This window comes from Bombyx mandarina, chromosome 24 (genome assembly GCF_030267445.1).
Source record: "Bombyx mandarina strain Sakado chromosome 24, ASM3026744v2".
In the NCBI taxonomy this organism is placed as follows: domain Eukaryota; kingdom Metazoa; phylum Arthropoda; class Insecta; order Lepidoptera; family Bombycidae; genus Bombyx; species Bombyx mandarina.
In genome coordinates this window covers 4,923,688-4,938,544 of record NC_143230.1, presented here as the reverse complement: position 1 = coordinate 4,938,544, position 14,857 = coordinate 4,923,688, and the positions used below count along the sequence as shown (strand labels likewise).

Genomic DNA, 14,857 nt, shown 5'->3' with positions numbered 1-14,857 from the left:
TGACAGATGACTGTCTGATTTTTTTACATTATTAAACATAATAAATCTTAGTCAAATGGGTTGGTTTAGTAATCAGTATACAGTGATCAAAAATATTTACAGTAAATTTCAATTGGAATATGTCAAGGGAACTGCTAAACAATTTTACTTAATAATAAATTACAGTGACAGAAGTAAATATTTTGTCGTGTTGAGACCAAACCATCATCAAATATTGATTAATGTATAGATAATAAGTGAAATGTGTACATAATGTTATATTTGAAATGCAAGGCAACTACTTTCCTTACTACACCATAGTAAAGTCACATGGCCGGTCAAGATTGAAGAATCGACTGACTTGGCTTTCAATATAATTTATGCCTATTTCTTAGCCTGAATTTAAGTATATGGGCTCAGTACTCACATTGGCAAAAGAACCAAGTAAAGTTGGCCACTTTGTACTTTAGTAATTATTAGTAATCATGGCTACCTAAGGGGAAACGATCCATTACCAGGTCAGAAGCAGCAAAGATATTTTGATAAATGAATTAATTCGTCATACGTGTGAAGGTTTTCAGCACTCATAACACTAGAGATAATTATAGATTGAAAACATTGTATATGATTTTTATGACAAATATTTAGATAACTTTATTTGATTATTAAATAAAAAAATGTAATGTTTATTGAAAATTTTGTTTAATTAGTTGGAATTTATATCCATAAATGAATATGAAATAATATATTTTCCTTTTTAAAGTTTCCTGCTAACATTAAACTGTGTCTCTTTTACTTGTTTACTATAAACTTAATTTTCTTAGATTTTAGTAAGGTGATTTAATTTTGTAAAAAAAATTCTAGTGGAGAGTACATTAAGCGCTAATTTATTTTATTAGAAAATTTAATGCAGAAGAACATAAAGAGTTGTGAATAAAATGTCTTTAGCTAACCTGTTTCCGAAGTTCGTCCTCCAGAAGTCAGCGGCGTCACTCTTCGTGATCCTGAACTGGTCGCCGGCGAAGGTACCGTTCGGGAACATAGCCTTCAGTTCACTCAACATGTGACTAAAAACTAAACTGAGCTTCGTCAGATTCCTTCTAAAATGCGAATTTTCTTCGAACATTTTCTCCTTCCCTTCTTTAAACAACTTAATAGCCTGCTTGCATTTCCTTATCAAATTAATTATAAATATATTAAAATGTTCGTTACTATTCAACGCTTGCATGTTGTCCTCGTATTTCGAATATATAATGCGTAACCTCTGATATGTATCAGGCAAAATATCTAGAATAAACGGCGGGCTATTTTTTAAATTCATTTTGTGATGCTGACATAGTTTTACTACTTTGTCCATCAATTTCCAAGTTTTGTCCAGTGTCCTTTTGTCCGTCGCTAGCTTCGTGGGACACACGGCATCCGAGAAAGCACCGTGTAACTTCGAAAATATAGAAGAAATGTTCTTCTGTTGTGATTTGTGCCGAGCCGCCGCCATATTGTAAGGTCCGATGACATACAAATGAAAACACTGTTTTTTAAAAAGAAACTTAATTTAAAACACTATCGTCACTTTATAATAATGAAGTCGGGCATGCGTTTTCTCATTATGACATAGCAGTACAACATTTACGACACTTATAACAGCACTATACATACAGCAATCGCTCACTGACACATTACCGACGCGTTTGACAACTTGACAATTTTCGTACAGGGTTACCGACTTAAAAGCTACCATTCTCCCTGTTGGAATTAGCCGTTAATATTAGGTTCAAATCTCAGAACCGAGGAGAAATATTTACCTCTAACTTTAATTGATTTTAATCAATTTGATAAATCAAATTAGTGATCATTAATGGTGTCAGCTTTTATTTCACAGATTTTTGAAGTTATACTTCTTTAGGCGCGTTATGAAAAATTGATGAGAGTGAAATTTTACGATGCGCGCGCACCGTGACACAAAATTAACAGAAATGAAGCTGCCCACTAAATCGCTCATTATAATACGACCGACGTAACTTGGCAAGTCTGAATATAGCCGCAGGTGAACTTTCCGAACTGTACCGAGAATTACCGAATTTATACGATGTCAAGAAAAGGGATCTCCAATATACGTGTTTGAGGATGTTGTTTAATCGATTGTTTTCAAATTGATTAAAATTTAAATAAAATAAAAGAAATAAATTTAATAAAAATAAAGTATAACTTCTTACGCGCGTACATAAGTACATGCACCTTTTTTTAGATACTTTTATTTCAAGAAAGTTGTTTAGACTTCAATGCAAAACAAATATTTTGTAAAAAAAAAATGTATTCACACAAAAGTATAACATACAAAAAATCTTTAAAAGCATCTCTTATCTCATTTTCTCCTCGTCATACGAGACTACTTGTCGAACCGTTCGTTCCGATATCGAGTCGAGGGAACTCGTTCCCGCCCCCGTCACGTCACAGCCGGAGTCCCGCAAGGCTCCGCCCTCTCCCCGTTACTATTCAGTTTGTATATCAATGATATACCCCGGTCTCCGGAGACCCATCTGGCGCTCTTCACTGATGACACCGCCATCTACTACTCGTGTAGGAAGAAGGCGTTGCTTCATCGATGACTTCAGACCGCAGCTACCACCATGGGACAGTGGTTCCGGAAGTGGCGCATCGACATCAACCCCACGAAAAGCACAGCGGTGCTCTTCAGAAGGGGCCGCCCTCCGAACGCCACGTTGAGCATCCCTCTCCCGTCTAGGCGCGTCGACACCTCTGCCTCCGCCGTTCGCCCAATCACGATGTTCGACCAGCCCATACCGTGGGCCCCGAAGGTCAAATATTTAGGCGTCACCCTCGACAGTAGTATGACATTCCGCCCTCACATCAAGACGGTACGCGACCGTGCCGCCTTCATTCTAGGACGTCTCTACCCGATGATATGCAGACGAAGTAAAATGTCCCTTAGAAATAAGGTGACACTCTACAAAACTTGCATACGCCCCGTCATGACATATACAAGTGTAGTGTTCGCTCACGCGGCCCGCACTCACTTAAAATCCTTCCAAATTATTCAATCCCGTTTTTGCAGGATAACCGTCGGAGCCCCGTGGTTCGTCAGGAACGTCGACCTCCATGACGACCTGGACTTAGTCCATCAGTAAGTATCTTCAGTCGGCGTCGATGCGCCACTTCGATAAAGCGGCATGACACGAGAACCCTCTCATCGTGGCCGCCGGTAACTACATTCCCGATCCTGCAGACAGAATGGAAAGCAGTCGACGTCGCCCAAAACACGTCATCTCGGATCCTCCCGACCTACTAACGGTGCTTTTAGTTACTTCAAGCACCGGTCACCGTTCTTGTCGAACCCGTCACTTGCGACGAAGGGCTCGACGAGTAAATTAACTCTCAGGCACAGCCCACTGAGTTTCTCGCCGGATCTTCTCAGTGGGTCGCGTTTCCGATCCGGTGGTAGATTCTGCGAAGCACGACTCTTGCTAGGGTTCGTGTTAGCATCGTCATCAGGTTTGAGCCCCGTGAGCTCACCTACTAGCCACGGTTACGCTGAAATAGCCTCTAAGGCTATCAGCTAAGGTAGGATAAAATAAAAAAAAAAAACAAAAAAAATGTCTCATTTTCTCGAAAGCTGAATCCTATAGTTGTATATGTTTGAATCTTTTTAGTGTCGCTTTTTGAGATTTATGTTTTATCCATTTTTACAATAATATTACCTAAGATATTTTCATAAAGAAAAAAATGGGGAATTTATAATTATTTGATGGACAATGTTCACTGTAATATTGTAAAATTGTTATGCTTGTAACATTACTGCATAACACCCAATGAATCTCGAATGAATGAATCGTTTGAATGAGAGAGAGGAAGATAAATAAAAGAGTGAAGGTCATATGTTGTCAGACTAAAAATAAAAACTTCAGTATCAATTTATGTGTTGTATATTTAGAAAAAAAACGCACACTATTTTGAATTATTTGAAAAAATAGTGCTCTCCTTTATGATTCAACATGTGTGAAATCTTTGAGACGGTGAATTTGCTCTCTCTTATTTTAAATATTCATGTTTAATTTTACAAACTATATTCATGATTTGAGGATTTGTTCATTAATCTAAAAATAAATTTAAACTAAAACCCAGGCAACACAAATAAATTTGAGTTTTTTTAACACTGAGACATAGGCCAATTCCTTAATAATTGACAAAAAATAAATTATATTTATTTTCTTTTTGCCTATATCATGTCACAAAATTGAATGGAAAGTTTATTGAAAAATTTACGAATTGCTTGCATGTTCACCTGATTTAAAATCTGAAACCTTTTTTTTTATGATTCATCGTTTACTGGTGGCCCGGAGGCCTTTCCAGTTTAACAAGGACAAGTGCGCGAGCAAGGGCTCAGCCAGAAGGGGCGAGATTTACTAACAGCTACCCGAGCGCCTCCAAGGGAGCCCTAACAACTCAAGAGTAGCTGGTTCGCGAATGAATCTACTACCGGATCGGAATCGCGACCCGCTTAGAAGATCCGGTGAGAAACTCAACGGGCTGAATCTGAAACCGTCAGCCATAGATGTCAACAATTTGCGGTGCACTCCTAAATTGGTTCTTTTTTGAAAACGAAAGCATTCGCGAGTATGCGTTGCTTACTGTTCAAGATTTAGATAGTTTTGAAAATTTTGTTTTTTCTGAATTGGGTTTTTTTCGTTAATGGGTTACTTGCAGCCTTTTTCAGTGCTTTATGTTAGTAACACGACTACCTTGAAGTTTGATGATTGCATAGCTATTGAATGTTATGCGATGACAAATAGCAAATTGATAATAACTTGTTTTATTTATCTAAAGCTTCATTTGAGCACAGATTTTGTGACACACACTCATACTTAATCAAAATAAAATAATTAAAGGAAAATACGCATTTGATTGAGCTATGGAATAAAAACTTTCATTTTGGAATTTTTTATTCACAATTTTTTCTCTTCGTTTCGCATAAACTGACATCTAGTAGAAAAAGTGAGCACTACAGTCCCTTTTTAAAGCTTTGATTTTTACGTTGGGTCTAAGTCAGTGGATCAAACTCATAAAGTACATAAACTATTGCATAGATGGCGCTGAAATCAATTTGCAGACTGGCATCAAAATTATTGTCATTTTTCATTTCACATTCATCATTCTTCCTCATAGTCTTCAGTAGCTTCTGTAGTAGATGTAGTTGTCAGTTTTTTTGTTTTTCGTCGACGACTGTGACGCTTACCTTTTTTGTTGACTCTATGGACATTAAATAAAAGTTATCTTTTGCCTTTATGCTTAATTTAATAGGAATAAATTATAAAGGTTATACTTTAGCTACAAGATATTAAAGTTATTACATAAATAAAATGTGATTCAGTTGTAGAGTTAGTGGTGATATATCACGGAATTAAAGCAAGCGTATTCAACAAGCGTTTTCAACGTAATTTAAATTATGGAAACTCTAAAGAAGATCAAATAAGACAGTGCATTAAAACATAAACATCATCCTTTCTTGACATAAACAAAATTAGTAACAGAAAATAGAAAAGAAAAAAGAAATCACTTTTGCTCCGGGCATGGATTCCTCTCGTAGCCCTTGTATTTCAAAATGGCGCTTTTGACACCGATCAAAATGTTATCGCTCTCGTCCATAGCAAAGGAATTCACTCCGTTCACGCTAAACGTTCCCAAATGCCTGGCCGAAGCGTTTTCTGGCTCCAAAACGTACAGATTGCTATTTTCGTCCATAGCGTAAACTTCATCTGAACGACTGACGTAAATTCCTGTCATTTTATCCGTCGGCAGGCCTTTGATTTTAATTGGTACGCTCTCTCCGTTTTTGAGGATGTACGAAGTTTTCGTTGCAACGAAATAAATATTGTTTCTAGTGTCAACTGTCAAGCCATGGCCGTTCGGTATTGGCGCGAAAATTTCCTGTTTTTGTCCGTCATTTGACAGTTTATGAACGCGATTCTGTGGCCACGTCGCTATGTACATAGTTCCGCCGTCATTCGACACAGCCAAGTACATTACGTCCTCTCCTAAAGCCGCGTAAAGCTGTATCGAGCCGTCGTCTTTGTATTTATACACGCCATTATCAGTGGCCAAATAAATAATGTCATTTAAATTGTCGACTGTAGTTGACTGACCTAATCCGGCGACTTTAATAGTTTCGAATTCTCCGCTGGGGCGTAACACCTGCAAGCTCATTTTCATTTCTTCGCTTATTTTCGTGAAAAATATGTTACCCGTCTTCCAGTGGATGCTAATGTCGGCCGGGATGCCGCTTAAATTCTTTCTCTCCGCCAGCGAATAGTAAAAATTGTTGATCTTGAGTATATTCGCGCAGAAATGTTGCGTGTTTATTTGCTTTATCAAACTCTCCCTCGTCATAACCGGGCTTGAATCCGTTATAGACGTAAGGCATACAAAAAATATTAACAAAGTCCATCCATCCATCTAAAAATGTGATTAAATGTAATCATTATTTAATAATACTAGGTACGGTATAATTTATAGTTACGCTCAAGCTATAACAAAAGTGCTATTTATTTCTAAGTAACACGGATAGCCTTTTATATTGCGTATTTGCAAATCGATTTGATATCTCATTAACTGTCTGCGAACTAAAAATAAATTACATACCTTATTTTTAAACAATTTATTTATTTATATTGACCTCAAATTGCTCTCAATACACTGAATTAAATAAGGAAAGACTAGCACAATGTGTGGAGTCAAGACTTCAACTGACACTCGGGTGATATTGCTTATCGAATGACTACGTATTTATATGACATGTAAACTCAACTTGTGTTATTTAATAAACAGCTCGCAGTTTATATTATGTTTTGGTAATAATAATGAGGAAGAGTAAGAATATTTGGACTTTGTTATGCAAAAGTTATGTATTTAAGATTGTTAACAACTTTATTAGCATATTTTGTATCGTATGTTCCATGGGGAGTGCTCTGAAGATTTGTTTGAGATGATTCTATCATCTCGTTTTTGTCATCGCACCGCCCGCTACCAGAGTAGAGTTCATCCATATTACCTAGAGCCACTGCGTTCATCCACAGTGTGTTTCCAGAGGTCTTTTTTGCCACCTACCATCCGGCTTTGGAATGACCTCCTTTTATTGGCGTATAGGCATGCGACCACACGGCCGACCTGACGGTGAGTGGTTACCGTCGCCCATGGACTTCAGCAATGCCAGGGGCAGAGCCAAGCCGCAGCCTACCCTTAAGTACTCTCCACATGCCTCGTTTGAAGAAGGACATGTCTTAGCGCTCGGGAAACACGCTTGTATGTTACTTATTACTACTGCTTTAGACACCGGTCGGTAAGTCAAGTCAAGTAAGACAAGAAAACATGAGATTGTATTTAGCACTATATTTAAATGGCAACGAATAACAAACACTTTTTTTTCCTACCATGCTGATAGCCTTGAGATGCTATAATTTCAGCTTCGCCCTAAAATGTAGGTGAGCTCACGGGGCTCAAACCGGAGTGTCGCTAATACTGGCCCTAGCAAGAGCAGTGTTTCGCAGAATCTACCACCGGATCGGAAACGCCACCGACTGAGAAGATCCGGCGAGAAACTCAGTGGGCTGAAACAAACACAATATTGTTTCACGACCTTGAAAACTGTACAGTATTTGAAATGCATTATAATGACATTAAAAGGAAAAATCACAAGATTAAACCGTAAAATCAATTTTGATTATGAACCACTAGCGATATCGTCGTGGCCTAAAGAATAAGACGTCCAGTGCATACGTGTTGAGCGATGCACCGGTGTTCGAATCTCAGGCGGGTACCAATTTTTCTAATGAAATACCTTAACAAATGTTCACGATTGACTTCCACGGTGAAGGAATAACATCGTGTAATAAAAATCAAACCCGCAAAATTATAATTTGCGGAATTACTGGTAGTAGGACCTATTGTGAGTCCGCGCGGATAGGTACCACCACCCTACCTATTTCTGTCACTTCTAATGCGTTTCGGTTTGAAGGGTGGGGCAGCCGTTGTAACTATACTTGAGACTAGAACTTATATATCAAGGTGGGGGCCGAATCTACGTTACAGATGTCTATGGGTTTAAGTAACCACTTAAGGTGGGCTGTGAGCTCGTTCACCCATCTAACCAATAAAAAAAAGCAAAATACCTAACAAATTACCAATAAATTTACGTGAGTTTGTATGTTTTTAATGATTATTATATCCGTTACAAACACGATTGGTTCTTTAACGCGTAACCTCGTTCATAATGAGTTATTTATTATTGTTTGAATAACAAGTAAATTCCAGTGCTACCCGAATTGTTGCAGAGGTATTTCAAGAAAGCGACATAGTAGTTTAATATTTTCTCAGTCATCCGTAAAATCGATTATGCCTTAAGCGAATTAGATGTGGGTTAAAAGAAGTTTGACTACCACTTTGAGCGAGTTGGTTAGTTTTCTAATTAGGCGGGTCAAAGATGTCACATGGATTTATAACCACTGGATGCACTCAAGGGAACTCGTATTGATGTAATTGTTGTTGTAGTTTTAGGGTACCCCGCTGGCACTGGGTGGGCCGCGACACTGGGTGGGACGCGACCGCGGACGTCTTCTCACCTTCCGGCTTACCCAGATGTCGACCGGCCATGGGTGTTTTGGCCGGTACCTATTCAAGATAGCCGGAAGGGAACCGACGGCGCACCACCATTGCGCAGACCGCGACGAGGAAGATACGGAACACACATTGGCGCGTTGCTCTGGATTCGACGAGCAACGCGCCGCGGTCGCGCGTGCGGTCGTGGCTACGATGCTCGGCAGCGACGAGTCCTGAAAGCGATGCTCGACTTCTGCGAGTCCACCATCTTGCAGAAGGAGGCGGCGGAACGAAAGAGGGAGAACTCTTCCCTTTCCGCACCGATCCGTCGCCGTCGAGCCGGGGGCCGGAGGAGGGAATACGTCTGTACGTCCCGTCCCCTGTAGATGGCGGCTTCCCCCAGTGAATGTCAAGGGGCGACCTGAGGGGGTAGAGGCCGCGCGGCGCGCTACCAGCACTCTAGCGCGCTGCCAAGGAGATACGAAAGAGCAACCGGTTGGCGGTGTATCGCGTCCCGACCCGGCAGGCTGGTTCTGGTCCAGCGGGGTATTCCGGGACACCAGCGGCACCCACCGTCTGGGCGGCCTGACGGGCTGCCGTACCGAGACGGCCGACGTTTCAGAGCCTTTAATTCGCCTCGAAAGCTCCGTCGGCTGGGCGTCCCTGGGGTGAGCCGCGCTGTCTGGTTGCAGTGTTGACCGCAGTAACCCCCCTACCTCATCCGGGTTCTGACCTCGGAGGGGATTGGACGCTTAGGCGAAGAGTGCAGGGGAGTCGTTTAGTGGGCGGGCCCTAAAATTCCTTGGGCTCGCGGTTTGCTCCCAACACCTTGCAGAGCGTCAAGTCCCACATAGCCCGCGCGCCCCCTAGGCACGGGGACCTCGCAGGAGGTTCGGCCCCCGGTCCGAAAAAAAAAAGTACCCCTCTGGTACGTAGGCCCTGACAAGTTCCACTTCATCCTATCTGAGTCTTCATTCATATCATCGCTCCAGGTCAGGCCGGCACTCCTCATCTCAATTTCCACGGTGCGTCGCCAAGTGTGTACTGGGCGACCAGTGTGCTTAGTGCGAGTTTTTTAATGTTCTCGATAGCGTAAAAGTTAACTCAAATTTGTATGCAGTTGAACAGCGCCCCTAGCAGCAAACGTAGGCAAACGTTCCGACTCCATACAAAATTGAGTTTATTTCTACGGTATGGAATCATTAAAAAACACGCGGTTGCGTCTCTATCGCAATCGATTCTGCGTAGCGTTGATTTAATTAAGTTTGCAAACTCGCAGCGGCTGCTGTATTTGGTTCGAAGAATACATGTTCCGAATAAAACTGAATGTTTTCAATTGATTTTGATTTATGGACTGCATCAGCTATTCTAATTCTGTGATTATCGTGAAGACAATTAAAGGATTCGTTGGGGAATGGGTACCACTGTTTTTGGAATATTATAGGCAGCATACATGGTCGTCAGTTAGCATTTACTAGTGGTAAGGTGAATTTTTAGTAACAATAATTGTATTTGACTTCAAGTTGAGACTCAGGTTTTCTTAGATTAAGGGCGACATAATTAAATACTTATATGGATTAATTTCGAACTCATTGTCGTTATTATAATTTAGTTAAGTAATTAAGTATTACGAGTATCTTTAGGTAAAAGAAAATATGTGTGTATGTATGTTTTTTTTTTTCTCCTACCTAAGCTGATAGCCTTGAGAGGCTATTTCAGCGGAACCTTAACTAGTAGGTGAGCTCACGGGGCTCAAACCTGACGACGTTGCTAACACGAACCCTAGCAAGAGTCGTGCTTCGCAGAATCTACCACCGGATCGGAAACGCGACCCACTGAGAAGATCCGGCGAGAAACTCAGTGGGCTGTGTCTGAGAGTTAATTTACTCGTCGAACCCTTCGTCGCAAGCGATGGGTTCGACGAGAACGGTGACCGGTGCTTGAGTTTCCTAAAAGCACCGTTAGTGGATCGGGAGGATCCGAGATGACGTGTTTCGGGCGACGTAGACTGCTTTCCATTCTGTCCGCAGGATCGGGAATGGTATGTTTAAAGGGCGATATGACCACTACGACGGATATAGTTATGTTAACGCCAGATAGATGGCGCTGGTGGCAGTGATTTTAATATTATGTACCAAAAGGCAAGTTATTAAGAAATCTATAGACATATATATATAAAAGATAATGTACATATGTACACCTAAATACATCTTACGTAGGCAGCAAAGACAAATAAAAATCTGGCACCATTGTTTTTAGGAAACATATTTTCATGTTCTAAGCTCCTAAAAGCTTCCAAATTAGGCGTGGAGTAAAGTGGAGTAAAATGTAGACAATAAGCGGCTTTAGTGAGGATTTGAGTGGACGCTAGCTAAACATTTCAATGGCTGGTCCGTGTCTAAAAAAAATATTGTTCGGATGTATCAAAACACGATTCGTTAGGAGGCTCTCCTACTGTCAATCAAATTTTCGGTCATGTTTAATTAAATCATAAGTTTAATTTGCATCGTACAATTAAGCGTCGTTTAAGACATGTAAAGAATCCGAGACAAACACAAGGGGCGACCTTTTTAGGTGACACCCACGCGTATCTTGAAGAACAGATTTTAGAAATACGTTAGCGTTAATGTGGACGTGCCATTTAATGAATTTGTCTTTGAGCGTTTTTGACGCAACGTTTTTTAATTGAACCTCACGGAGACACGTATTCGAAGTTAACATTATCGTGGGTAAATTTCTTTAATGTCACTCAAATTCAATTCAAATTCAAATAATCAATAGTTTTCTCATTTGATACAATCAATTTCACTACAGCAATGTTTTTTACAGGACCGGAATTATGATTTTAAGATTAATAGTACATCAATAATTGTTTGCATCATTTCCGTATTAAAGTCATGACATGACGTTTCGTTCTCTCTATTTAGACAGATAACTCATGCATTCGTTTTTAGACTCAATCATCACAAAAATGATATCAAAATCTTGTACAGTTAAATAACTAGGTATATTATATTATTATATTATATTTTACAACGTATTGAATTACGATTTTATCATTAAGTTAAAACAATTCTTTTTTCTGTGTTCCGTTTCACGCAGACGCAACTGTCAAGGTATATGATATTATGTCGATAGACGTTAACGAGCCGGCGGCTGCGACCCAGCAAGCGGCCATACGTTTTTGTGTACCTAAAAGTGTTTTATTACGCCAGGGCATGTATATGTTTTGTTTATGAACTCTTGAGTCTCTGTAATTCTGTAATCATGTTGATGCTTGAGCCTCTGATAATGAGCAGAAGTCGGTGTGTGAAAACTATGATTAATATGTTTTGTTTGTGGGCTTAACATTATTTATAGGTTATGTCCGTTTTCGTCTAATTACTTGAAAACCCGGTTAATTATGGGGAAGCGAATACTTTTATTCGATAATATATAAAGCGTAGTCTATAATAAATAAAGATATATTGTGCAACAAGTTAAGACGAAATTCCATACATATGTGGTCATTGTTCTTTGAGTTAACTTTTACGCTTTTGAGAACGTTAAAAATTTCACTCTAAGCACACAGTCGAGTTGTGGAGCCTAGCAACGCGCCATGTTGACGTCATCGGTGGTTGATTGAAAGCGTTTAGCTTAACTCTTAACTCTTAAGTTTAGCGAAAAGTTTAACTCTCTTTGATACTTTTTATATGCAGGTAGGTTATTGCTGCTTAAAAGAGGGACTGCAGATAAGGTTCGTCGAGGCCTTCTTACATTTAGTGATGGAAGTTCTGTCAGTTTGACTCGGAATTATATTCCCGTTATATTCTACTTTTTTATTTATAGTATACTTTAATTTTTAAATATTCAGAACATAGGATCTGTTGTGATAGGATCTGTGAACTAGTTATTACTGGTGGTAGGACCTCTTGTGAGTCCGCGCGGGTAGGTACCACCACCCTGCTTATTTCTGCCGTGAAGCAGTAATGCGTTTCGGTTTGAAGGGTGGAGAGCAGCCGTTGTATATAATTATATATAACTATACTGAGATCTTAGAACTTATATCTCAAGGTGGGTGGCGCATTTACGTTGTAGATGTCTATGGGCTCCAGTAACCACTTAACACCAGGTGGGCTGTGAGCTCGTCCACCCATCTAAGCAATAAAAAATAAATAAATAAAATAAAGTTAGTATTAAGCTAGTATTTGTGAAGGTCGTATCCACGCTAAGCTTGTAAGCAGGCATCAAGCTGCACACACCCATGGCGCCGCGCGGCCGGCGTTCACAAACTCATACCGTTAATCTTGACTTGTCATATTACAAATCTTCTGGCCGCGGAATTAAGGACACGCAGAATTTTATTTCCATAATAATAAAATGCAACTAATTATCGAAATAAGTAAATTGTAATGAACGAGCGTGACATTTCGCAAAAAGTATTTTGTTCAAACAAATAAATTTTAATAAATTTGAATTAAAAATAGTGTAAGAAAAAATGATTTTATTCTAAAAAAGCGTCGGGTGCTTTTCAGGATATTATCAAAATAACCCTTCTGCTCATATCTGTTCATAAAATATTTATAACTACTGATACCACGCACCCCACGCTATTTTTTTACAATAAAATCATTTTTTCTTACACTATTTTGAATTCAAATTTATTAAAATTTATTTTCTATTTTTGGATGATCCAAAGGAGGAGGATGAGTTTTTGATTTTGAGTTTTGGATTTTCTATAAAAGCGTATTTTGTTAGTTTCTTTAAACTATTATTTATTTTTCATTTTTTAGTTGAATTTCAATTTTTTTTTATTATTGAATTTTCATCGGCCCTTAAAAAGTATACCAAATTTCGAGTTAATCCGACGTTTTGAAGGGGGTCAAAATCACGTTCAAAGATTCCGTTACAAACATACATACGTCTGAAGCTAATAAAAGTGTATTAAAAAGGGTGGGTGTCGTAAATGATGACTAAGGAACTTTCAGGAGAACGGGCAGTAACTATATCTGAGTATTATACTGGTGTACTGTGACCACAAACTTTAAAATACTTCTGGTAGGGCATATTGTGAGCCCGCACGGGTAGGTACCACCATCCGTCTTATTTCAGCCGCAGAGCATTCACTTACACACAAGGGCTCGTCGAGTAAATCAACCCACAGACACAGCCCACTGAGTTTCTCGCCGGATCTTCTCAGTGGGTCGCGTTTCCGATCCGGTGGTAGATTCTGCGAAGCACTGCTCTTGCTAGGGCTAGTGTCAGCAAATACTCTCAGGTTGAGTTCGTGAGCTCATCTACCCATAGCAGGCGTAGCTAGAATAGTAACGGAATAATAAAACACAAAATAGAATTGAATGAATGAATAAAAAACCGACATTTATTGATACGCAAAATTGTGAAAGAAAATATTACATCCAACGAACCAGACAATTTGAATTTCGACTCGAAAGAATAACAAGACTAAGAATACATATTTAAAATTATAACTAATATTAAGATTATAAAAAAGCAATACTAAATCACAGAATATGTTTATCATCAGACTTAATACAAATAACAAACTTTTATCCGTATTTAATTCGACATTATTTCGTAATAAACTCACTAATGATATTAGAAATAACGATATCGCTCCAGACATTGCAAGCAAAACAGTTGCAACTCTCAAAGCTGGCTCCAAATTACTTGTTTCATCAGCTATATTGACGAAAAAAACCTCAAACACCTCTACTATAGAAACCGACGCAGCCACGAAACCAGATATCTGTTTTTTATTATACAAATCATTCGAATTCACATTTAAAAATAATCTCAAATATATTATAACCGACAAACATAAAGTGTACAGTGGGATGATTAAATCGAAAAATACGTATACTTCGTTTAGTAAATATACAACAGTCTCATCAAGTTCGTCTATATTATACAGAAAAATACAGGAAACATGAAAATAATTTGAGAATATATGTTTTAGACATATAAAATTCAACAAGTCTTTAGTTATGTGATAATTATGTATTAAATATAATGAAAATATGATTATTGAAACTGAGACGCACGAATAGCATATGTTTAATGTATCAGTGGTATTGTCTAACTTAATTAACTCTGAGCCTTCGTACAAACATTCATTGTAGATATCCGAGACGTTTTCGTCCGCCATCTTGATTTTGTTATTAACAAATAAATTTTCATAGAATCAATAGGTCACTAATATCCAACCGCAAAAATACACATTTTTGGAAGAATTTTAATTAAAAAAAAAACCTTTATCGTGCTGTACTGAATA

General features: G+C 38.8%; 2 protein-coding genes across 2 annotated transcripts in view; both read right to left on the bottom strand.

Moving 5' to 3' along the window:
- Cbl (E3 ubiquitin-protein ligase CBL) overlaps positions 1-1,692 on the bottom strand; it is a 94,229-nt gene extending 92,537 nt beyond the window's left edge. The window contains exon 1 of the mRNA XM_089738179.1: positions 933-1,692. Coding sequence (XP_089594305.1) covers positions 933-1,474 — 542 coding nt within the window. The 5' untranslated portion in view covers positions 1,475-1,692. The remainder of the gene's footprint in view (positions 1-932) is intronic.
- Positions 1,693-4,310: 2,618 nt separating this feature from the next.
- LOC114246707 (uncharacterized) lies at positions 4,311-6,757 on the bottom strand. The gene is made up of 3 exons (XM_028179383.2): positions 6,634-6,757; positions 5,552-6,447; positions 4,311-5,244 (listed from the first exon to the last, which is right to left on the bottom strand). The coding sequence occupies exons 2-3, from the start codon at positions 6,445-6,447 to the stop codon at positions 5,145-5,147; spliced, it is 996 nt and encodes a 331-aa protein (XP_028035184.2). The 5' UTR covers positions 6,634-6,757; the 3' UTR covers positions 4,311-5,144.
- Between the last annotated feature and the right edge of the window lie 8,100 nt (positions 6,758-14,857).

Excerpts from the sequence above, each read along its gene's own strand:
- LOC114246707 (XM_028179383.2), bottom strand. The coding sequence starts at position 6,447 with ATGGATGGATGGACTTTGTTAATATTTTTTGTATGCCTTACGTCTATA. Across the intron at positions 5,245-5,551 it reads AATCCATGCCCGGAGCAAAA|AGTCAACAAAAAAGGTAAGC; the intron begins GTGATTTCTTTT and ends TAATGTCCATAG.